Source organism: Dama dama, chromosome 1 (assembly GCF_033118175.1).
Source record: "Dama dama isolate Ldn47 chromosome 1, ASM3311817v1, whole genome shotgun sequence".
Lineage (NCBI taxonomy): Eukaryota > Metazoa > Chordata > Mammalia > Artiodactyla > Cervidae > Dama > Dama dama.
The window spans coordinates 74986685-75011991 of NC_083681.1; the positions used below are offsets into that span (position 1 = coordinate 74986685).

The 25307-nt window shown below is 39.1% G+C and overlaps 1 protein-coding gene across 1 annotated transcript in view; it reads left to right on the plus strand.

Moving 5' to 3' along the window:
• The window catches only part of CSTPP1 (centriolar satellite-associated tubulin polyglutamylase complex regulator 1), a 198913-nt gene that overhangs the window by 30455 nt on the left and 143151 nt on the right, over window positions 1-25307 (plus strand). The window contains exon 2 of the mRNA XM_061153098.1: window positions 21846-21948. Within this exon, the coding sequence (XP_061009081.1) occupies window positions 21846-21948 (103 nt within the window). The remainder of the gene's footprint in view (window positions 1-21845; window positions 21949-25307) is intronic.

Here is a 25307-nt window from a genome sequence, read left to right on the forward strand (position 1 = left end):
GAATTTTAAGCATTACTTTACTAGCGTGTGAGATGAGTACAATTGTGCAGTAGTTTGAGCATTCTTTGGCTTTGCCTTTCAATGTTATAAAATGTAATAACAATGTTGATCTTCTAAGTATTAAACTAGATGACCTTAATATGGTTGCTATCAGCTCCATGCTTTTACAATCTCAAGAAAATGAACTTGAAAGTCAAGTTTCTTTGATCTTTTCCTTCTCCCTCTAGTGCCATTCAGATCTTTCTCCCTAGTTTAACATTTTCTTAAACTCGATCCATTAATGAGGCGCTCTACTGACTCATTTTGTTTTGGAAAGACAAAGTATAAATTCAGAGACGTAGAAAAAATGCAGTTATTTCATTCTCCATTTCTATTTATATTAACTGTTACAAAAGCAAAATGTGCACTTATGCTTAATCAGGCTTCCAGATAGTGCTGGAGAGGAAAGTATCCTTCTCCCCCATAATCTAATGAGGAAATTCAGCTTGGAGGGAGGCTAAATACCTTGCATAATGCTTCATGGAGCAATCTATAAAACAATGATTAGAAACCAGGGCTCATATAACAAGACCCTCTTGCTTATGCTGTTAGCCTGGGGGCCTCTCTGCGGAATGGCAATGCAGGGCTGGGATCAATTCAGTGTTTTAGAGCTGGACTAAAGGTCAGTTCAGCTTTCCTTGAAGTGTTGGATTATTTGAGCAACATAAACTTTCTGATAAGAGATTTCTGGAAGCAATTGCGGAAGTGTCATATACCACCAGCAGGAGGACCTGAATGGAATCTGACCTAGGTTGCCCAAAGAGAAGGGGCCTTTAGAGAGAAGCTCTGCTGCCCCTGTGCTGCCTCTGACTTCATGTGCTGCCCTTCTTTTGTTCATTTTCCTTTCTAGTGCAAAATGTAGGATCAAAGGAAATGGTACTGTCATCAGTTCTGAAGTTGAACAGACTGCCTCCTCAGTTAGTAAATGGAAAAATTAATTTTAAAATGTCTATACCAGTTCTGTGAAATACTAAGACAGTGATTTGTGATCTATTGTGCAACACACACACATACAAATCATGGTATTTATGTTCATATTAATTAGTATTAATCATGGTCATTTAAAAACTTTTGAATATCTCTAAGAATTTCTCTAGAAATTATCCACTGTGATTGAGTGGGATATATTTACACTTATGAAATTAAATTTTAAAACTTTGCTTTACCATTTATAAACTATATGACCTTGGGCAATTTCCTCATTTGTAAAATGGAGAGAATAATTCCAACCTTATCTGATTCCTAGGTTGGTTGCAAGGTTCAATGAGATAATGTAAGTGAAAGTACTTAGTAAACTTTCAGGGGCATTACAGATGGAATTGTTCAGTTTAAAAGAGTCAGGAAGACCTTACCCTGTGTACAACAGTGGTTCAGCATTGAAGGTAAGAGCACATGTCTTCAGACGCTGGGATGATGTCTGGAAACACGTCATGCTAGCCCAGCGTGCACTAACCTAAGTTAATGGATAGACCAATGAGCTTTCTGATTGGTACATTCGTTTAATCTCTTCATTTATACTTTAGGGCAAACACATAGACGTTTTATGTTTATATTAGGTTTTTCTAAATACAACAGAAAAACCTAAAACAACATGATTAAATGACTTAGAAGACTGAAGATAAGCAGTCCATGGCTGGTATGGTATGTTCCAAGTGTAATCAGGAGCTCAGGCTTCTGTCTTTTTACTCTGACATCCAACCATAGATTCCTTTTTTTTTTTTTTTTCGCCTCATGATCCATGAGGACTGAAGTAGCTCTCTGTTCATTTCTGGGATGGACAAGGGACATCTTTCAGCTGAATCAGTTTCATTTAAATACTTTCTAAAAGACCCTCATAATATTGTGCTCACATTTTATGGCTTAATCACATAACGAAAGCCCAGTTGCAAGATAAGCTGAAAAATATGATCTTTATGCCAGTGGCCATGTACCCAGGTAAAATTGGAGTATGTTTCTAAGGAGAAAAAGGTTACTGGAGTTCGCAACCAGCAGTCTCTGTCACAGCATTATATAAATATATGGATGTTTTGTTCATAAACTGTGCCCTCCCACCCCAACACTTACGTACACACACACAAACACACATGTACCTCACATTCACATAAGTGCTGCCTATTTTACTTTACTTGTTTCCTGGGTAAATTAGTCCACTTCAATTATCTTGTACCTAGGAATCATACCAGTGCATGGTGATTGATGCCAACTTTAGGAAAGTGACCAAAAGGTCATTAAGCAAAAGGTTCTGTGGTCTTTTTTCAAGACAGCCAGTTGGCCCGGGGAATGACTTGACTTTGTGTGTGCTCAGCACTATGCTTAATACTGCACAATACACAGAAAGGGTGTAATTCCGACTTTTAGTCCTTTATTTGGTCTTAGTGAGTGGAATCATCGTATTCCCAAATGCCCAAAAAAGGGAACCCAGAAATCATCCTAAATTCCCTCCCATCCTTTAACCTCTCACATCCAGTCAGTTACCAACTTCTGTTGGTTTGATCTGTCATCTCCATTGTCACTTCCCTAATTCAGGCCTTTAATATCTCTGGCCTGTACTGTGTCAACAATTGCCCTCCTTGTTGTCTGTACCTCTAATCTTTCTCCCTCCAGTTCTTCCACGCTGCTGTCAAAGTGATCTTTCAGAAATAGTAATATGACTGTCACTCTCCTGCTCAAAATCCTTCTGTGGTTCCCTAAAATCTGTGCTCTTGATAAAAACCCTTTGTGATGATGATGCTGTCCAGCCTTATCTCTTAGGAATGCCTAGCTGTTTGTTGCTTTCCAGATCTGCCATCCTTCTCACATCTTGATGCTTCTGCACATGCTGATGTGTCTGTGTTAAACATCCCTTCTCTGCTTGTTCACCTGGAAATTCTTTTACATTCTTTGAAACATTCTTTCTCCCAGACAGACATAGGCCTCTTTATTGTTACATTTTTTCCATGCCTCCTTTATAACAATTATCATACTGTGTTACATCTTTGATTTGTATTTCTGCTTCTCCAGTCAATGTTAAATAATCTCCTTGAGGATGAGGACCATGCTTAGGTAAATTAACTAATTATTAAACAAAGGAATGTCTTCAATTGTATTATAATTTAGTTGAGGTTACTTACAGATGAAGTGAAAAACTTTAAGTCAACATAAAATCAAGTATAAGTAATAGTTCAGGGTGAAAAAAAGAGATCACTGGGGGTTGGAGGAATGAGACAAAGAGTCAAAGAGAATATATCTCCTTAGGAAGATAACAAGATAATTTGGGCAGGGGAAACTGAAAGTTCCAGGGACATATTTTTATATTTGGCAATGTTTGTGTAAAGCAATATTTCTAATGTCAAAGCATTACATTTTGAAAAATATAATAAGTAAATTTAAAAAGGAGAAAAAAACGAGAAAGGAAAAACCCTAGGAAATAAAAGGGGGTATGCACTGTATTGGGGCTTCCCAGGTGGCGCTAGTGGTAAAGAACCTGCCTGCCAGTGCAGGAGATGTAGGAGATGTGGAATCAATCCCTGGGTCTGGAAGATCCCCTGGAGAAGGAAATGGCAACCAACCCACTCCAGTATTCTGACCTGGAGAATCCCATGAACAGAGGAGCCTGGCGGGCTACAGTCCATGGGATTGCAATGAGTTGGACTTAACTGAAGCAACTTAGCATGCATGCACATACACTGTATTGGTTTAATTTTGAACCATCTTATCTATAAATGTCTTTAGTTCCTTTTTCTTTAGCCTTTTCTCATCTCTGAGGAAGTCAAAGTCCTGTCGAATAAATGCTTTATGAATACTGTATCAGTTCTAAGATCCAGCATTGTCTCAGCCTGCAGTCTTTTTAGAATGTGTATATAGCTCACAGTACTAATATGTTTATTATTTTTATATAATATATATAAATATTAAATATATAAAATATATGTAAATAAATATATAATAATATAATAATATTAGTATATGTATGTGTACACACACATACTAGGTAACACATCCACAAGTTCAAAAAATATAAGGTGGGTACAAAAGTAATTGCCGTTTTGGACCTGAATTTTAAATCATTATAAGTAGGCTCAAACATATCTTTTTTAAGCAAGATAGGAACCATTACAATCAACACATTTTTGCCAATGAGAGATAAATTTGTTTATTCCTATAGTATAAAAAAAACCCATGCTTTGGGATCCGATGAGCTCTTGGAAAGCATTTTCTGCTTCCTGCTGGCTGTGGAAGTGTTTCCCCTGCAGAAAGTTGTCGAGATGCTTGAAAAAGTCGTAGTAGATTGGTGAGAGGTCAGGTGAATAGGGCAGATGAGGCAAAACTTTGTAGCCCAATTAGTTCAACTTTTGAAGTACTGGTTGTGCGCTGTGCAGTTAGGCATTGTCGTGGAGAAGAATCGGGCCTTTCCTGTTGACTGATGCGGGCTGCAGGCATTGCAACTTTCAGCACCTCTCATCGATTTGCTGAGTGTATTTCTTAGATGTAATGGACTGGGATTCAGACAGCTGCAGTGTATCAGAACAGCAGCAGACCACGAACAGTGACCATGACCTTTTTTTGGTGCACGTTTGGCTTTGGGAGGTGTGTTTTGGAGCTTCTTCTGTGTCCAGCCACTGAGCTGGTTGTTGCTGGTTGTCATATAAAATCCACCTTTTGTCGCGTGTCACAATTCAATCGAAAATTGGTTCATTATTGTGCAAAATAAGACAAGACAACACATCAAAAAGATCAGCTCATGAGGCACCCGCTTATCTAGCTTTTTCACCTTTCCAATTTGCCTCAAATGCCAAACTTGGCAACTTCTTTAGTAGTTGTAAGAGGATTAGCTTCAATGATTGCTCTCAATTGGTCACTGTCAACTTCCAATGGCTGGCCATCTTCAAGGCTCTCGTCTCCTTTGCAACACTTCTTGAACCACTGTACTGTACATTCATTAGCAGTTCCTGGGCCAAATGCATTGTTGATGTTGTGAGTTGTCTCCACTGCTTCACTACCCATTTTGAACGCAAATTTAAAAATTGCTCTAATTTGCTTTTTGTCTAACATCATTGCTGTAGTCTAAAATAAACAGCAAGTAATAAATCATAACCAAAAAAAAAATCCTCTGAGAAATGCACATTAAAATGATGTATAACCTAACCACATTTATTTAAGAATGAATTCCAGCGTCAAATGGCAAAATTCAACAATGCAAAACCACAATTACTTTTGCACCAACCAAATAGCAAGGCATACATTGAGAGGAGTTGTTCTCACCCTGCCATATTTCACCTCTTTCCCCCTCTCTTCTTATGTTGTGTGGACAACTGCATTTATTTTTTTCAACCAGCTCTTTTAAATCCATTTGATATGATTATGTTTTGATTCTCCAGTTTTCTAGTATTGTTGAGCTTTGCCATTTACCCTCCTCCAAAATAGCTTCCTTCTTTACTTTCTCTAGAATACTTTGTTTTTCTGCCTTTTTATCATAAAGGCATGTAATAATTTGCCTCATCTGGTTTTCTTCATGTTAAAGGTTCAGTATAATTCAGTAATCTGATTATCAATACTTTGATTATCTTTCAGCCTAGCATTATATTAAAGAAAATTAAAGGGCTTCTCTGGTGGTCCAGGGGCTAAGACTCCATGCTCCCAATGCAGGGAGTCCAGGTTTGATCCCTGGTCAAGGAACTAGATCCCACATGTCACAACTAAGGGTTTGCATGCCTCAGCTAAAGATACCAAATGCCTCAGTGCAGGTCAAAGATCTGGCATACCACAGCTAAGACTGGCACAGCCCAATAAATAAATAATAAATGTAAAGAAAGTTAATACTTTATTAAATTTATTATCACTTATTATAGGACAAAAACAATTTTTTGTAATCCTGTATTATGATTAGTACCAGAGGCCTAAATGGACTGTTAATAGGATGAAAGGAGCCTGGCTAACATCATCTGACTATTCCTTCTGTATGTTTTCTTATGTATTTGTTTATGGCTCTGCTGGGTCTTCCTTGCTGCGCGGGCTCTCCTTGTGGTTCGTGGGCTTTCATGGCAGCGGCTTTTCTTGTAGAGCACAGACTCCAGGGCCTGCAGGCTTCAGTGGTTACAGCACGTGGGCTCAGTGGTTGGGGCTCCTGGGCTCCAGAGCCCAGGCTCAACAGCTGTGGCACGCGGTCTTAGTTGCTCCCCGGCATGTAGGGTTTTCCCCAGCCAGGGATCGAACCCATGTCTCCTGCACTGGCGTGCGTGGGCCTGTTTAGTCCCTCAGTTGTGTCCAACTCTTTACAACTCCATGGACTGTAGCCCACCAGGCTCCTCTGTCCATGGGATTTTTCAGGCAAGAATACTAGAGAAGCTTGCCATCTCCTCCTCCAGGGGATCTTCTTGACCCACGGATCAAACCCATGCCTCCATTGGCAGGCGAACTCTTTACCACCGAGTCACCAGGGAAGCCCGTATCATTTGACTATTGCTTTTAAAAAGTTAGGTACTTTCAGGGAGTTTGAAAAAAATATTTGAAAATAATTCCGTTATTACCATGATTTATTTTGTTTGCTTTGTACAAAGAAAAACTTTGGCAGTGTGATTATGGATAGAAATATGGAGAACTTAAGGGATACATCTGAGCAAGCCCAAGAACTTTCTATCACTGAATCAAGGGCAAAAAGAAAGAAGAATGACTTCAATTTCTGTATCTGTAAAATGATTGGAGTTGCGTGATAAGACCTTAAAGTCCTTTAACTCCTAAGCTTATATGATTCAGGAGCAGTGGTGAGAATAGCGATGCAGAGACTGGCTTCTGATTCAAGAACAGAAAGAGAGGCCAGTGGGACGGTCTGTGGGAGGACATAAGTGATTTCAGGTCCTGGAGAAGAGGAGGAGTGTGTTCAGTGAAAGCTGAGAAGGACAAGGAACTATCAGATTGGGATTTGGTAGCTCATCATTATGAAAGAAAACTGACCATGTGCTTCCATGAAGAGAGATTTGGGTTCTGTTTTTGTTTGTTTGTTTGTTGGTTTTACTTTAACATGTAGGCCCTGAATCCTCAGAGGAGCTATAGATGAGCCTTTGGAAGTTCTTGAATGTTCTAAAATTGTTTACATGTTCAATTATATCCATTTTTCTTTGAGAAAGCATTTGCAGCTTTAATTAGATTCTTACCACGACCTAACAAAAAGCTGCTCACTCTTAAAAAAAAGTGAATGATAAAGACTTAAAATGATTAAAACAGAAAGACTACTACACTTCAGTGGACATGCAGTGGATGAGTATGGTCATTGTAACATTTTCAGAACAAACTGGGTTTCAGTCACAAGAGACACAGAAGTAAGGGCTGCGAAAAATGTTTTAAAAATAGAGAGGAATTTGCCCATTAGATAGCTTTTAGTTTGGGCTTGCCATTGTTAGCTGTGTGACCTTGGGCGAGGGAATTACCTTCGAAAACCTCAATTTTCTCCGCCGTGTAATGGGGATAATAAATATCTACCTTAAATGGTGACTGTGAAGACTAAATGAGATAATGGATAGTAGCATTAGTATGGTGTGTCAGTATTTGGTAAACCTCTCCCCTCACAAGGTTTTAAATTTTCTACATTTATTTTAAGACCCTTATTGTAGATTTCACTTGGAAGGGCTGGTTCTCAGTCAGTCCATCTTCAGAGAACTGCTCAGTGATGCTAACACTCAAGAAGATCATATCTTATTAAGTGGCTAGTCTAGAGGCTCTTTCCAATGCAGACTGGCGAGCTGGGTGTATAAAAGTCACACACTGGACTTGTTGCCTGGCAGCACGTGTCCCTGAGTGGTGGTACATGGCTTGCATTGTAATGCCATCAGTGCAGGGGCCAGCTGGCTGGACATGTACTGCCTCATGGGCTGGGGACTCCATTCCTCAACAACACAGCAGCCGCCCCCAGGGTTAACAGAAAATGACAAACCAGGCAGGGATGAGGGAGGCGCCAGCAGAACAGCGGGATGTCCTTTGATTTGCTTCTGTTATTTGCATGTCTTTCTTGTGATGTCTGTGAAATGTTCAGAATGACAAAGTTTTTAAAAGACCTGCTGACTCCGCCTGAAAAATGTGAAAAACCTCCCGTTTAGAGACCCATTATGTCCAGCTAGCCTGCGTTTTCTATATCTTTTCCTTCATTTTTTATTAATGCAAACATTTGCATGGAGACAGAACCTTTGTTTCTTAAAGAGTTCATCTGCTCTTGCTGCTTACTGGCCCTGCCATGCAAGCGCACAACAGAACCTTTGTTACGCTTTCAGCAAAGCTGTTTATGAACGGTGGCTTACTGAGGACTGCTTCCTGTGCTGTTTGCTTCCATTTTGTCTAAAAGAGAAAAAGAAAATAGTTCTTGGGAGTGAAAAGAATTTGGACTTTTCTTCTATTCACATCTTGAATGTTGAAATGACAAGTAGCCCCCAAATTTGTGGAGGAACTGGTAATTGCATCGAATGCATTTTTTTTTTCACTTTACCTTGAACATAATGAGGCTCTTAGTAACAATAAAAGGAACAAGTGCTTTCTCCCTGGAATAGAGGGACAGAACAGTAAAAAGGCAATGGAAAGAAGGATTGAGAGCAGGACAAAAGTGGCTTCCTGTAAGAAGCCTAACATTGCCACAGAATGTGTTTTGGCACTTAGTGATGCCCACCTGGGGGGCACAGTCCTGAACCGGTTGAGTTGAATGAAGAATAGCACCACAGTTTATAAATAGTGATTCAAGTTATGGATTCATTCAGTAAATATTTGAATGACTGGTATGTGGAAGACTCTGAATGACCCAGAGTATTATAGGGGATAGAAGATAAATGAGTTATGCTTACCTCTCTGTCTTTAAGGAGCAAGAAGTCCTAACAAAGGAGGTAACACATGTGTAACAGAAATAACTCTGTATCAAAGTAGAAAGTGCCATTGGAAATATTTAAAATTGGTATTTAGGGAGTTCAGGAAAAGGAAGACTGCTTCTGGCTCAGAGAGAATCTGAGAAAGCTTCCTGGCCAGGTGGCATTTGAGTTGAGCCCAGCAGGAAAGGTAGGCTTGGACATTGCAACATTCCAACATTCCATTAGTCATTTGAGTTAGGAGTCAAAAATTATGTGGCTGAAGTAGAATAGATCCAAAGCCTGTTTTTATAGGGTGCTTTGGTGTTTTACACCATTAATTTAGGTGATATGTTAAGTGCTGGCATGAATTTTCTATGTAAATTAATCTAGGGCCTCTCTGTCTAGCCTATGCTATTCCAGCCATTCATTGCATATGACTTTTTCTGCCCTTTTACCTAGGCTTCTAGGCATCTATAAATATCTATGTTATAACAAAAATAGAAACTCAGAGGGATTATTGAGCATTATTACAGCCTTATCCCATAAGCACGGTGTAGACATAGTTCTGAGTGGGGATTTGACATGTGAGACTCTCATTTGAAAAAGAATCCCACCTTCATACAGAAGCAGCATCACTCAGAAGAGAGAGGATTGGGAATTCTAAGCCCATGAGTTTTCAGCTACCTTAAATTAGAACTCCTCTGTGTCTTTCTGCCACTAGATTAAATGAGACTCTGTTGCTGTTTTGTGAGTTGTTGCGAGTGCTAACTAATTTTTATGAAATAGTTTGAATATAAAATGCCAAGTAATCGATAAGTTATTGCATTAGTACCTTGTGGCATTAATGTAACTGATCTGTATATTCATAGTCCAATTGCATATTACCAAACATAACTGCTGATAATGTGTAAATGCGTGGTTTGCCCAAAACGCTACAACCTTTGATGACTCTATGTAGCACAATTAATTTTCACCCTATAATGTTAATGCTTTCCTGCCTGATATAACATTATGAATGGCACATGACTTGTTCCCTGTTTGTCAATTTATAGGTTGTTTGTGTTTTCTGGAAAATGGTATTGTGAATGTTTATGGAGTTGATCTGATAACGCCACTGCTCTATGAATAGCTGATTTTGCAAAGCTATCATGATGACAGTTATTATTTGACTTCTTCATAAGCATAGATCATAACTGTAGGAAACTTAAGTGCTACTTTAGATTTCTCTGCATTTGGGCAGTGAATTTTGTTATGGTCAGTTAGGCGAGCGCTTCACCTTGGGACCTCTGTAAAAGCCTCCTTTTTCTGGCACTTGAAATTATAAGACTCCAACGTACTAATTCTGTATAATGAGATTTAGGCTGGAAACACTGAAGCATATGATTTAAGTACTTAGCCTTTTGACATTCACACCCCCCCGCTAACAAAGCCACCAGTTTTAGGAAGGAAAAGGGAAGAGGGGAAGATTAATGGTTGACTGGAAACTGAATGTCACGGGACTGGGCTCTACCCAGCTGTTAGCTTTTTCAGCTCTTTCATTTGTTGAGGGAAGTAGACTTCAGTTTTTCGTCCTCTGCTTTACATAAAGATCTTTAGTTACCACTTGTTTTCTGGTTGTCACAGGTGATGTTGACATATGTGCAGTGTTTTTTTTTTTTTTTGCTCCTGGCTTATCTTTTAGTATTTGAGTTTGACTAGCTGTGTCACAGCACTGGGCTTCCCAGGTGGTACTAGCGGTCAAGAACCTGCCTGCCAATGCAGGAGATATGAGAGACTCAGGTTCAATCCCTGGATTGGGATGATTCCTTGGAGGAGGGCATGGCAACCCACTCCAGTGTTCTTGCCTGGAGAATCCCGATGGGTAGAGGAGCCTGGTGGGCTACAGTCCCCGGGGTGTCAAAGAGTCGGACACGACTAAAGTAACCTAGCACATATGCACACATAGCAGCAGTGTGGTGGTTGGGTGCCCAAAGGCAGAGGATTAGTTGTGTCTGTTTATAACTATCAGTGTAAAAGATCTTTCCTTAACCTGGACATTTGTTCTTAGAAAGTTCCATTTGATATATATGCTGCATAGCTCTTTGAGGGCTGCAGATTCAAATCCTGTCTCTGCCACTTACCAGCCCGTTGACCTTTAGGTAAATTACATGTCTGAGTCTTCCTTCTGTCACCTCTGAAATGGAAATAAAAGTAGCCATCTCATAGGATTGCTGTGAGTAGTAAATGAATTAATACCTGTACAATGCTTAGAATACTGTCTTGCATGCAGAGCTTAATAAATGTTGACTGTCATTTTATTATGTTTATAGGTTTAGCTACCATTAAGCAAAACTGTAGTGATCGAGAGCTAGTAAAAGAGGGAGGCCTCCTGCGTTTATATAAAGGATATTTCTCAGGATATTGATCTGCAAGGTGTGACTAATTTACATTTTTTTTCTGGAGGCCCAAAAGGTCCACCTAGTCAAACCTATGGTTTTTCCAGTAGTCATGTATGGGTGGGAGAGTTGGACTATAGAGAAAGCTGAGCACCGAAGAATTGATGCTTTTGAACTGTGATGTTGGAGAAGACTCTTGAGAGTCCCTTGGACTGCAAGCACATCCAGCCAGTCCATCCTAAAGGAAATCAGTCCTGAATATTCATTGGAAGGACTGATGCTGAAGCTGAAACTCCAATACTTTGAGCACCTGATGCAAAGAACTGACTCACTGGAAAAGACCCTGATGCTGGGAAAGATTGAAGGCGGGAGGAAAAAGGGATGACAGAGGATGAGATGACTGGATGGCATCACTGACTCGATGGACATGAGTTTGAGCAAGCTCCAGGCGTTGGTGATGTACAGGGAGGCCTGGGGTGCTGCAGTCCATTGGTTCGCAAAGAGTTGGACACGACAGCGACTGAACTGAACTGAAAGTTAAACTTGACATACCACTGTTTTATATTCAGAGCTAGTAAAGGCTTGATTTGGGGTTAACGCTTTTACTTTATTTTTCTTTCTTGCAAGTTTTAAATCTCTTTTTGTATTACACTGACTATGTTAATTGTGAACTCATAATTTTGGTAAGGAACATAACTAGCTTAAATTAAATATCATATCAGAGAAAAATATAGAGTAATAGATTTATACACTTGGAGTACAGAAGGCCTGTTTGAATAAGACACAAAGCACAAAGTATACAGATATTAATAAATACTGCTGACAATATCAGCGTTTTAAATTTCTGTGATGAAATTTAATGAAAGATACCATAAACAAATGATAAGAAAACCCCTAAGATAGGTGTATATTTGCACATACAGAGAATTAGAAAAGCCTCCAAATCAAAAAGAAGAAAAAAGATAACCAGAGAGGAAAATGGGCAAAGGATATTAGCAGATTATGCACTCAATATGCCAGCAAACTTGGAAAAGTCAGCAGTGGCCACAGCACTGGAAAAAGTCAGTTTTCATTCCAATCCCAAAGAAGGGCAATGCCAAAGAATGTTCAAACTACCATACAGTTACACTTCTTTCACATGCTAGCAAGGTCATACTCAAAATCCTTCAAGCTGGGCTTCAACAGTACTTGAACCAAGAACTTCCACATGTACACTCTGGATTTAGAAAATGCAGAGGAACCAGAGGTCAAATTGCCAACATCTGTTGGATCACAGAAAAAGCAAGAGAATTCCAGAAAGATATCTACTTCTCCTTCACTGACTACACTAATGCCTTTGACTGTGTAGATCGCAACAAACCATGGAAAATTCCTAAAGAGATGGGAATACCAGACCACCTGACCTGCCTCCTGAGAAACCTGTATGTAGGTCGACAAGCCACAGAACGGTACATGGAGCAACTGGTTGGACTGGTTCCAAATTGGGAAAGGAGTACGTCAAGGCTGTATATTGTCACCATGCTTATTTAACTTATATGCAGAGTATGTCATGTGAAATGCTGGGCTGGATGAATCACAAGCTGGAATCAAGATTGCAGAGAGAAATATCAATAACTTCAGATATGCAGATGACACCACCCTAACAGCAGAAAATGAAGAGGAACTAAGCCTCTTGATGAAGGTGAAGGAGTAGAATGAAAAAGCTGGTTTAAAACTCAACATTCAAAAAACTAAGATCATGGCATTTGGTCCAATCACTTCATGGCATATAGATGGGGAAACAATGGAAATAGTGAAAGACTATTGGGCTCCAAAATCACGGCAGATGGTGACTGCAGCCATGAAATTAAAAGACACTTGCTCCTTGGAAGAAAAGCTATAGGCAACCTAGACAGCATATTAAAAACCCGAGACATTACTTTGCTGACACAGGTCTGTACAGTCACAGCTGTGGCTTTTCCAGCTGTCATGTGTGAAAACAACAATTCACAGAAGAGAAACACAAATGGCTGTGAAAATATGCTTAACTTAATTACGTAAAAGAATACAATACTGAAACAACAGTGAGAAGCTATTTTATAACTGTTAAATTGGCGAAATCATGAAGTCAGTGAAAACAGTCATAGTAAAAACAGATATTCTTATGGTGGGGAGGAGTATAAATCGAAACACACTTTGTAAGGCAATTTTGTATATCTAGTGAACATGACCATGTGGAGAAAAGAACTTCTTATTCACTGTTATTATTATTGTAAGTTGGTACAGCAGTTATGGAAATCAGTATGGAGGATCCTCAAAAAATTAAAAATAGAACTACTACCATAAAATCTGAAGAATTAATGAGCGCCAAAGAATTGATTTGTGTGGTGCTTTTGAAATGTGTGGTGAATTGTGAATTGTGTGGTGTGGTAAATTGTGTGGTGAATTATGTGGTGCTGTAGCAGCTTCTTGAGAGTCCCTTGGACAGCAAGGAGATCAGACCAGTCCTAAAGGAAATCAACCCTGAATATTCATTGGAAGGACTGATGCTTAAGCTGAAGCTCCAATACTTTGGCCACCTGATATGAAGAGCCGAGTCACTGGAAAAGATCCTGATGCTGGGAAAGATTAAGGACAGGAATAGAAGGGGGCGACAGAGGATAAGATGGTTGGATGACATCACTGACTCAATGGACATGAGTTTGAGCAAACTCTGGGAGATAGTGAAGGACAGGGAAGCCTAGAGTGCTTTAGTCCTTGGGGTTGCAGAGTCAGACACAACTTAGCAGCCGAACAACAACACCATAAGATCCAGCAGTTCCTTTTCTGGGAATATATCGAAAGGAAACAAAAGCAGTAAATGGAAAAGATTCCTATACCCCTGTGTTCATAACAACATGTTTACAATAATTTGGATAAGGAAACAACTTACGTGTCTATTCAATGAATGGATAAAGAAGTTGTGCAAAAAATACATACACACACACTGTGGAATATTATTCAGCCACAAAAATGAGGAAATCCTACCATTTGCAACAACATGGATGGACCTTGAAGACATTATGCTAAGTGAAATAAATCATAAAGTAGGCTTACACTATAGATTACATTAAAATATCTCCCTTTAAATAGACTTAAATAAAATAGGTAGACACTATGATCTCAGTTATATGTGGAATCTAAATGACTCCATCAGACTCTGGAAAAGAGATCAGACATGTGATTGCCAGAGTCAGAGGGTTGGGAGAGAGGGAGGAGGAGGAAGGTGGGGGTGATGCTGGGGCAGAGTGCAGATTTCCAGTAATAAGGTAAATGAATACTGGGGATGTTAAATACAGTATAATGACTATTGTTAACACTGCTGTATGATATATGGAAAAGTTGTTAAAAGAGTAAATCCTAAGAGCTTTTACCCAAGGAGAAATATTTCTTTTTTTTCTTTTCATTTTATGTATGTTAGAAGATGGATGTTAGCTTAACCTACTATGATAACCATTTCATAATATATGTATAATCAAGCCACTATGCTGTATTCTTTAAACTTACACGATAATGTATGTCAATTATTTCTCAATAAAACTGAAAAATAAAACCCATGAGGATATGTGCATTCTATCAGATGTCAATTCCATTGTGGCTCAGCTGGTAAAGAATCCGCCTGCAACGTGGGAGACCTGGGTTTGATCCCTGGGTTGGGAAGTCCCCTGGAGAAGGGAAAGGCTACCCGCTCCAGTATTCTGGCCTGGAGAATTCCAAGGACTGTGTAGTCCATGAGGTCGCAGCGAGTCAGACCCAACTGAGTGCCTTTCACTTTCACCTGAAGAAAAGCCCTTGCACATGTGCACTGGGAGACAAGTGCGGGAATGCTCAGCCAGCAGTTTGCTGTAGCGAATGTGTGGGGACAGCCGGAGTATTCATCAATAGAAGTACATTGGCGAATAAGTTGGTACCACATCGTTTCATAAAAGATTTCCAAACATGGTCAAGTGGAAAGAGTTAGGTACAGAAAAGTATATGTCATTTACTTAAAAACAAAACCAAGTTCACAAGCCGTGTACTTCTGTATTTTTTAGATATGCATACCAAACTGATTGGGAACTGGGATTGGTTTTTAACTTTTTCTATATTGTTTGGATCTTTCAAAATAATTAAATATATAATTATAAATAATAAACATTAAAAAAAATTTAAAGACCATGACAGTACTTTGTCTGGTTAACCAAATGAAGTTTCTTTTCTGGTATTAACAGTGGAGAGCCAGCATTTTCTAGACAATGCATTGTAAAATGGGACACATTGTAGGTTCTTGGCTTTTTCTTTTTTTTTGCCTTTGAGAGCTAGGGTTGAGATGGAAAGGCATGGGCTTTGGAGTCAAATCTTAAGTTTCAATTCTAACTCAGTCATTTTTTAAGACTGAGCAGGTTTCTTAACCTCTCTGAGCTTCAAAAAAAAAGTGTATTACCTACCTCACTGGGTTGTATAAGTATTGCATGTGCTAGTTTTCCTCATTTCCCCATCTCCTTTGGTCAAAGGAAATTGGTCTAGTGTGGTCTAAGATCAAAGATAGTCTTGTATGGGTGATAAAATATTTTACCAGAGCGTACTGTATCCCTGGATGAGAACATACCAGTAAAGATGGAGAATGTAAATGATTAATTTTAGAGGTTTAACTTTTTAAACCATTAAGCTATCTGTTTATATTTTACAAGATCAAATACTGTATCATGTTAGTGATTTAGAAATGATATTAAACTTGAAGCTTCTAAACATGACAGGTTGTTGGTTAATAAGGTTACTTTTCTAATCTCAGAGAACAGCCTTAATTTAATTTAGCACTTATTTGTTCCAACCAGCATCTGAGTCTCAAAAGGACTCTGACAAGGGAGAAGAAAATCAGATATAAATGTGGATATATGTATATGCTTTGCTTTTCACTTACACTGCTATTGCTCTTATATCTAGTAATATCTCATATTGTAATTCATGTCAATGTTTTCTAGTGAAACTTGTTTATTCTAGTCCAGGGAGTCTGTGTAAAATAATAATCATATAATAAAATGAGTGGTCTAAATAATTGAGGTATCCCCTCAAGCAAAAATTTCCAAATGGGACCCCTTACCATTTAATTGCAAAATAAACAGTTAATACTTTGATGGTATTTATGCTTGGGAAGACAGTAAAAAGAAATCATTTTGGATTTTCCCCATATAAATTAGAGTCTCCTGAGTAATTAGCAGTTAATAAGTGAATGCTTCCTACAAGTTTAAAGGCTATAGCTGAAGTGAGTCTAAATTATGTGTATTATCATATGTGTAGAGCTTTATGTAGCTTCGTAATCCTTGAAGATAATCTGTAAACATCTTTGGTTAGATGGGCAGACTTTAAATAAGTGAGCAGGGACTTACTTACTTATGGTAAGTCGATGTCTTGGTGTTTGTTAGTGTTGAAACCCATTGCTTTGTGAGTTGCGATGTCTGGAAGGGATGTACAGTAACAACTATCATAATAACAACAATAATGAACATAAACACAGTTAGTTTATTGCATACTTACTGTGTGCCCCAGTGCTATGCTAAGATTATTATTGTGTGTGTTGTGTTGTGTGTTAGTTGCTCAGTCGTGTCTGACTTTTTGCAACCCCATGAACTGTAGCCTGCCAGGCTTCTCTGTCCACGGGATTCTCCAGGCAAGAATACTGGAGTGAGGTGCCATTCCCTTCTCCAGGGGATCTTTCTGACCCAGAGATCAAACCCAGGTCTCCCACATTGGAGGCAGATTCTTTACTGTCTGAGCTACCAGGGAAGCCCCTAAGATTACTACATAAGTTATTTTATCTACTGCCCACTACAACCTTAAGTGGTAGGCATTAGTCCCCAATTTTACAGAAAAGGGCAGAGAAATTAGGTAACTTGCTTCAGGTCACACAGCTAATAAGTACCAAAGCTAGAAATTAAATCCAGTTCAGCCTGAGTCCAGAGCCTATGTTCTTAATGGTTGCAGTGAATTGCTATATTGTTTTGACCTGTAAAATCAGAATGTAGCAATAATACCACAATCATTAATATGTTATCTTTTGTATATATCTGATATTTTCTAAAGAGGCTTCCTTGCTCCTTGCAAGGAAGTTAATAAGTGAATGCTGTGTGCTTAGTCACTCAGTCGTGTCCAACTCTTTGTGACCCCATGACTATAACCCCCCAGGCTCCTCTGTCCATGATGATTCTCCAGGCAAGAATACTGGAGTGGGTTGCCATTCCCTTTTCTAGGGTATCTTCCCAGCCCAGGGATCAAACCCAGGTCTCCTACATTGCAGAGAGATTGTTGACCATCTGAGCCACCAGGGAAGCCCTTTTCTAAAGAAAGTTTATTAGGCATAGTCTTCATGTCATACTCGTGTCACAGCAAGCTTGACTGTGGTATCTGGAGATTAAGTGATCAGCAGGAGGTGATTCAACGGAGAACTAAGAAGTGAACCAAGAAGTTTCTGATCCACAATTGCTTTCACTCGCATGGTTTATATGAAGATCATACCGTGCTTACTTAGACTTTACTCAGCCATTTCAATGCAGTGTGTTGAAGGTTTAAGTGCTTATCTTAGACCACGATGCTATCTTGAGCAAGACATGGATCCTTGGGCCTTAGTGTGGATTTCAGAACAATAGAGCCTACTGGTTCACGTTAGAAAACTTAATCCTGGCCTTGTGAAAAATCACAGCAAAGCAGAAGAGGAAAAGTCAGTCTGAAACGTTTTTCCTTCTCCGAGAGGGCAGCTAAGGTGCCCAGATAGCTCTGCCCTCCGGGGATGCAGGTGTGCAGTTTTTATTCTTTAATCATTCGCATAAATTAAAGCCTGTTCCTTTGCATTTTAAAAATAATATGAAATGACACCCTCCATGTTTTATTGCCAGACAAGAGCTTTGAACTTCTGTCTTACTGATGTTTGATAAAGTGCAAGGATTTTCCAGGGTTGGGTGGTACCCTTAACCACAGAAGGTAACTTGGGACTGATAGGAACTGCGCGTGGGGGAAACGACCAGTGAGAAAACAACTAGAGAGGAGGGCTCTGTGCACTAGGCTTGTGTGAACTCCTCAGAGAGGAGCGTCCTCCTGCCTCTGCTGACTCTTCTCAATTCCTTCACTTCACCCATGGGTGAAAAGAGCACTCGGTCTTTCTGTTTCTACTTTCTGAGCTAGGGATGGGTGGGGTGAAGACTTTGTGGTGGGCAGATTCTTTGTAAGAAACTTTGGAACCGGGGACACGTTCTAACGTCACACAAATGCCGATTGGCATGCACACCTGTGCAGGCGGGGACAGGGTAAACACACAAACACACTCATATGAATTCACATGGACACAGGTGGACCACACCTCTCAGATGATTTCGCTGTCAACATACACCCCCTTCTTTCTTTTGTGCTCCATGTAAAATGAAGATCATATCTATTTTAAAACTTATTATAAAGTGTCAGTGATGAGGCAGTGTGGTATACAGTGTGAAGAGCATGGGTTCTTGGTAGGACATACCTTGGCTTGAGTCTTGGCTTCTGTTCTTACTAGCTGTGTGATCTTGAGAAAGGTACGTTATAAATCTCCATTCTCCCTTTTGTATATTGGAAACATGTGATAAAAATATCTATCGTAGGATTGTTATGAAGATGAAATAAAATAATGCATGTAAAACAGTCAGCACAGTTTCTGGCTAACTGTGCTAACGGTTATTTGGTGAGTTGCACAGGTGCTCAAAATTGGTAGAGCTGTTATTGTTATCATCATTATTATGTGTAATATTAAGTTCTAAATATCTGATTGGTAGCTGAATGTTAAATAGGTACAGTCCTTTATTTATATTTGTTTTCTTTTTTCCTTTACCTGCTCCCCATCTCCCATTTTTCCCCCCCTTGGTGCAAAGTCTGTTTTCCAGAAAATTCCTCCCTTTTTTGAGGAAGACAAAAGTACTTTGATTCTAACTGCTCTGAAAACATTTCTCCCTTAAAGGGTTTTCACATTGACTTTTAGTCCCTGGAGCTAAGATGGAGAAAAAGCAGGATTTGCTTCTAAGTAGAGCTCTTTCATTTCTGCTGTCAAAAAACAAACAAAAACCAAAACAAAAAATCCCCTAATCTTTTGTAGTAGCCTTAGGTAGTTCCAAGTCATAAAAGCCTATATATAGTCCAAGAAAGGAATCTTTTTGTAAGATAAGGATAAGTGGGTGGAATAAGGGAAGGAAAATACAGAGGTGAAAGTATAGCTGATTTTAATGTTAATTTGGCCACCCCCCCCCAATTTCATATATACTTAATTATAAAACAATTAATGCCAGAAATTTTCTGTTGTTGTTGTGCCGTGAGACTTGCAGGACCTTAGTTCCTCAACCAGGGATTGAACCCGGGGCTAATGGTAGTGGAAGCACTGAATCCCAACCACTGGACCACCAGGGAAGTCCCAAGAAATTCTCATGTATTATCTCCCGACTTCACTGTCAGTTTTGGCCATTTCTTAGTGAAATAGTTTTCCAGTTGGATGAACTGTTGATGAAGCACGGGTTTTGTTTTTACATCTTTTTGTGGGGTCGGAGTTGGAGAATGTTTGCAGTAGCTGATAGTTGTTAACTTTGGGAAGCACTCATATCGATAGAGTAAGTCATGGAATGTAAACATGCCATTCACCCGGACTTCAGGCTGGTGTAAACATGGGGAAACTTTAGGTAACCACTGTCAAACAAAGACTGTCTTGAATATAGCTTGGGTAGATGAACTTATTTGCTTTACAAGTCTCACAAAACTACCAGGACTTCAGGAATGTTTTTTTGTTTGTTTGTTTTTTTTAAGTATCTAATTTTACAAACTTTACGTAATTCCCTCGTATTTCCCTGAGGGATGAAAATATGAAAGAGGCAAATGTCCATCTTGGTAGCAACTTTGTGGAACTGTTTTGTGGCAAGATATTTATTACTTTGGGGTTTTTTTGTTCTTACTGCTCCAGATGAAAATTGTTTTGTTTGTTTTGCTTTTGAAAAAGAAAAAAATTGGATGGTAAATGGAAATACTGAATTGGAAGTTTATATGTGAAGTGTGCCAGGATACCATTGTTATACCTAAAGACAAAACTCAGGGAAGGGGAACAAGCGTCTGGTGAGCACCTGCTGTGTTAGAAGCTCTGCTCTATTACTGAAGCAGACCTCCAATAGCCCTTTGAGATAGACTTTTAATGAGATATATTATCAAGAAAACCAGGCATTGTGGTTTAAGAATAGTGATGATGTTATTATCCACATTTTACAGCGAGGATATAGGCTTGCAGACTAATTTGCCCAAGGTCGCACAGCTAGGAATTTGGTAGGGCTGAGGAGGGAACTCAGGTCTCTCAGAACTCCAAAGCCCAAGTTCTTAACCAGTGATTGTTAAACTTCAGGATACGTAAGAAACTTCAAGGGTACATGTTAAAATTACTGGGCTCCAATTAGAATTTTAAGATCACTAAGTCTGAGATAGTGCCAGGTTATGAATCTGTATTTTAATAGGGTGTCTCAGGCGATTCACATTAAGTTGATTGACCATGTTTAGAGAAAGAATTAAATTCTGTTTCTCTCATCACTTATATGTGGAATCTAAAATATGATGCAAATGAACTTTATTTACAAAACAGAAACAGACGCGCAGACATAGGTAATGAATTTATGGTTACCAACGGGGAAGGCGTGGAGGGATAAATTAGGAGCTGGGTATTAGCAGATACAAACTACTATGTATAAATAGATAAATAGGATTCTACTATATAGCACAGGAGACTATATTCAAGCTTTTGTAATAACTATAATGGAAAAGAATATGAAAAAGAACCTATGTATATATAACTGAATCATTTTCTTATATACCAGGAACTAACACAACATTGTAAATCAACTATACTTCAATTTAAAAATAAATACATAAAATTATGTTTCTTTCCACACTTGATAAAGAATAAAACAGGTGCAGATTAAATAACTATCCAAGATTGCGCTATCAGAGTCAGGGTTCCAACCCAGGCCTGTCTGATTCTAGTATTCGTCATACCCTTTACTACAAGCCCATGATGAAGTCACACGTCTGCTAGTCACAACAGATTTGGGAAACATGGTTTCTGATAAATCAGGGCACCCAGATTTCATGGTCTTATTATTTACCAAGATTAATAACTTTTAACATCTTTACTGAAATCTTCATGGTCCTTAAACTTTTTCAGTGACTTTTTTTTTTTTTTTTAGTGGAAGAATTGCATTTTCCTTGCAATCAGGCATAGAATCATTACTCCCTAGGATAAATTTCTGAGCCATGCAGAAGTGGAAGGAGGTGGGAAGAAAGAATTCCCAGGTGTATCTGCTAAGTGGTGCTAAAGCTCCTCACCCTTATCACTGAAATAAAAAGCGAATGGTTGATGTTAATACTAACAGCCAATCACACGGCAGCAGGTCTTCTACAGCATCTCCCTCTCTACCCATTGAGACCTTAGCTCAGCTAGGGCCATGAGCTGGTTTACCTATTACAGTCCACTTCCTAGAGCAGAGCCAGCGCCTTGATTGACTTTCATGGCTTACTGGGGTATGGAGGACTTTTTTTTTTTAATCGCCCTCTCATTTTCTCCCTCTCTCTCTCTGTTTTTTTTCTGTAGCCCAGCGACATGTCCTCACATATGTGGAGGATGCAGTCTGCCAGCTGCTAGAAAACAAGGAAGATATTAGCCAATATGGCATTGCCAGATTCTTCACAGAATAGTAAGTACCTGAGTGCTTTGCCTATCGGGCAGGTCCAGAAGAGGCTTTTGGAAGCAGCCAAGATCCATGAAAAGGAGAGCAGGGCAGCGCTGATGAAGCGGTGGCAGTGAATGCGGTTTTGGTGGCTGAGTTGAGGGCTGCCCAAACATGTTTTGGAACATGTGTTTGGCGCAGCCAGTTTTGTCTAATGCTAAGTCTCGTGAGTAGTCACAACTCTAGAAGCTCAACAACTGCTTGTTTGATCTATTGCTGCCGTTGCTGTCCAGTCAGTAAGTCGTGTCCAGCTCTTTGCGACCCCACGGACTGTGGCCCGTCTGGCTCCTCTGTCCAGGGGATTCTCCAGGCAAGAATACTAGAGTGGGTGGCCGTTTTCCTCCTCCAGGGGATCTTCCCGACCCAGGGATCAAATCCCCATCTCCTGCTTGGCAGGATAATTCTTCACCACTTAGCCCCCTGGGAAACCCTGTTTGATCTTTTGCATTCTTTTTTTTTTTTTTTTTTAGGTTCCTCTTATAATTTTTAACTTTTCCCATTATTCAGAATATTCACTCTGATTTCCTTTAGTCTTTGTTCCGTTAGCCTGTGTTTTTCTTGGCTGGCTTTTTTCCATGGAAATGTTTAGGATGCTATTCCTCTGCAGTTTTCCTTCCAGAAGATGCTGTGTCCATCACTTAAGAATTTAAGATTATTTCTAGAGGCAGGATATCTTTCATAGATTATATCTTTAAGGAGTTGTGTTTCTTTATAAAGTATGTTTGGAGTGTGTAAAAGTCAAGATGATTATTCATTTTTTAATTTATAAAAAATGGTTTTCTTCAAGTTTTATTGAGATATAATTGATATACAGCATTGTATAAAGTTTAAGATGCATAGCATAGTGATTTAATTTACATACATCATGAAGTGATTATCACCATAAATTTAGATGAACATCTATCATCTTAGATAGATAATTAAAGAAATAGAAAAAAACTTTTTTCTCTTGATGAGAACTCTTAGGATTTCCTCTCAACAATTTTCATATGGAACATATGAAATTTTCATATGGAACATACATTATTATATCCCCAGTACTTGTTTATCTTATAACTGGAAGTTTTGATTACCTTTATCCAATTCCTCCTATCCCTCCCCACCTCTGATAACCCCAAATCTGATCTCTATTTCTGTTTATTTTTTAAAAAACCTTTTGTTTCGTGTTGGAGTATAGCCAGTTACCAGTGTTGTGATAGTTTTAGGTTCACAGCAAAGGGACTCAGGCATATGTATACATGTATCTCTTCTCCCCCAAGCTCCCCACCATCCAGGCTACCACATAATGTTGACCAGTTGCATGTGCTATACACTAGGTCCTTGTTGGTTATCCATTTTAAATATAGTAGTGTATACACGTCCATCCCAAACTGAGTTTGGTTTTGAATTATAGACCTAGAACACTGTTAGTTCCTGTTACACAGCATAGCGGTTTCATATTTCTTATACATTTGACACTGATTACTGCAACAAGTCTAATTATGATAGTTCACTATACAAAGATATTAGTTTTTTTTAATTTTAGATATTAGTTACTGACCACATTCTCCTCACTGTACACTTCATACCCATAAGCCATTTTTTTGTTTTGCCACCAGAATTTACCTCTTAAATTCTCTTACCTATTTCTTTCTTTTTGATATCACAAAACTGCTTTTAGGCTGAATGAGATAATCAGTTTAAAATACCTTGGTCTTCGTGAAAGGCTATGCTAAAGCAATTTTTAAAATTATTTTTATTACCAAATTGCCATCACATATTTATACAATCATTTTTGTATTCTTTTCCCTTTTTTTCTGGTTAATTGTAAGCATTTTAAGAAAGGAAGAATAGCTCTTACAGGCTCTCCTATTCTAAGGTGAATCATGAGCTCAGGTCTATTCTTGAAAATAATTTGTTTCCTTTCTATTCCCCAGAGGTTCCTTGAAGATTAGACATCGCCTCTAATGGCTTAAACTTGGGTTGCTGTTAGGGAAATTCTTGACTCACCCTCACTCTTTTGCTGAGCTATAAGTCTTGCAAATAAAATCTAGATTTTTTATAGGTTGGAATTTCAAGTTCCTGGGGAAAAACAGGCTTTCAAGGATCAGAGCTGGTTCCTTGTCTTCTCCCAGTCGTCTAAAAGAGGATGAAGTAGAGCAAGGCATCTTCCTTGTTCTCATGGCATGCTGAAGCAGATGAAGTGGGCTGGGGACAAAGACTGAAATCAAATAGCCTTGCTTGCTTTTACAGAACTGACAAGCCTAGGGGTCAAGTTTCTAGGCCATTTAATCTGTACCAGCACCCTTGAGCCTCCTTGCCAAGTGAAATATGATTCTTCTGGGGGCAATGCTTCTTCCTGGCCTGTTTCATTTTACTCTATGCTCCCTCCCCCATCTCCTTTACATCTTTTCCCTACTATGCTGGTTCCTTTGAGGGTAGGCATCATTTCTTCTTCATTTCTGTATTCCCAATGCCTGGCACGCATTATGCCTAGTATATGATAGATGTTAGGTAAATATTTGTTGAATCTATAGCTGTACATACATTTTAAGTTATTGAATACTATCTACCTGGTGGCTCAGTGGTAAAGAATCCGCCTGCCAATGCAGGAGACACAGGTTCAATCCCTGGGTCAGGAAGATCCCCTGGAGTAGGAAATGGCAAGTCACTCCAGTAGTCTTGCCTGGAGAATCCCATGGAAGAGGAGCCTGGTGGGTTACAGTCCATAGGGTTGCAAAAGAGTCAGACACGACTTAATGACTAAACAGCAAACATTTCTATCTACTCTTTACTTTCGATCTTATTATGAATTAGGACTATCTCTTGTTCTTTTTTTCTTTTTTGTTGATTGTTTTTTATAAAGTTCTATATCCTGCCATTTAAGAAGCTATATACCATAATTCCCTGGTGGTCTAGTGGTTCGGACCCCTCACTTTCACTGCAGGGGGTACGGGTTATATCCTTGCTGGGGAACTAAGATCCCTCTTGCTCTGCAGTCCAGCCGAAAAGTAAAGAAGAAGCTGTATACCATGGATGTACCATGTAGCATGGGTTCCAAAAGTGAACCCACTAGTCTGTGTAACTAATACTGAACTCTAATAAGGCTTATAACTATTTCCAAATGCTATTGACTATAGCTTTTATCTAGCAGTACACTGTTGGGGAAAAAAAGAGTCTTCAGATTTTCCACAGGGCTGATAGAAATCTAGTTACCAAGCGAGCAGTTTCTTGTCCTCAGAAAACTAAAAATTATATAATATATATGAATGGCACATACTCGACATTTCTGTAACTCTAAGACAACTATATTGGCCTGAGGCAAGTTATTTTGAGAAGTAAGCCAG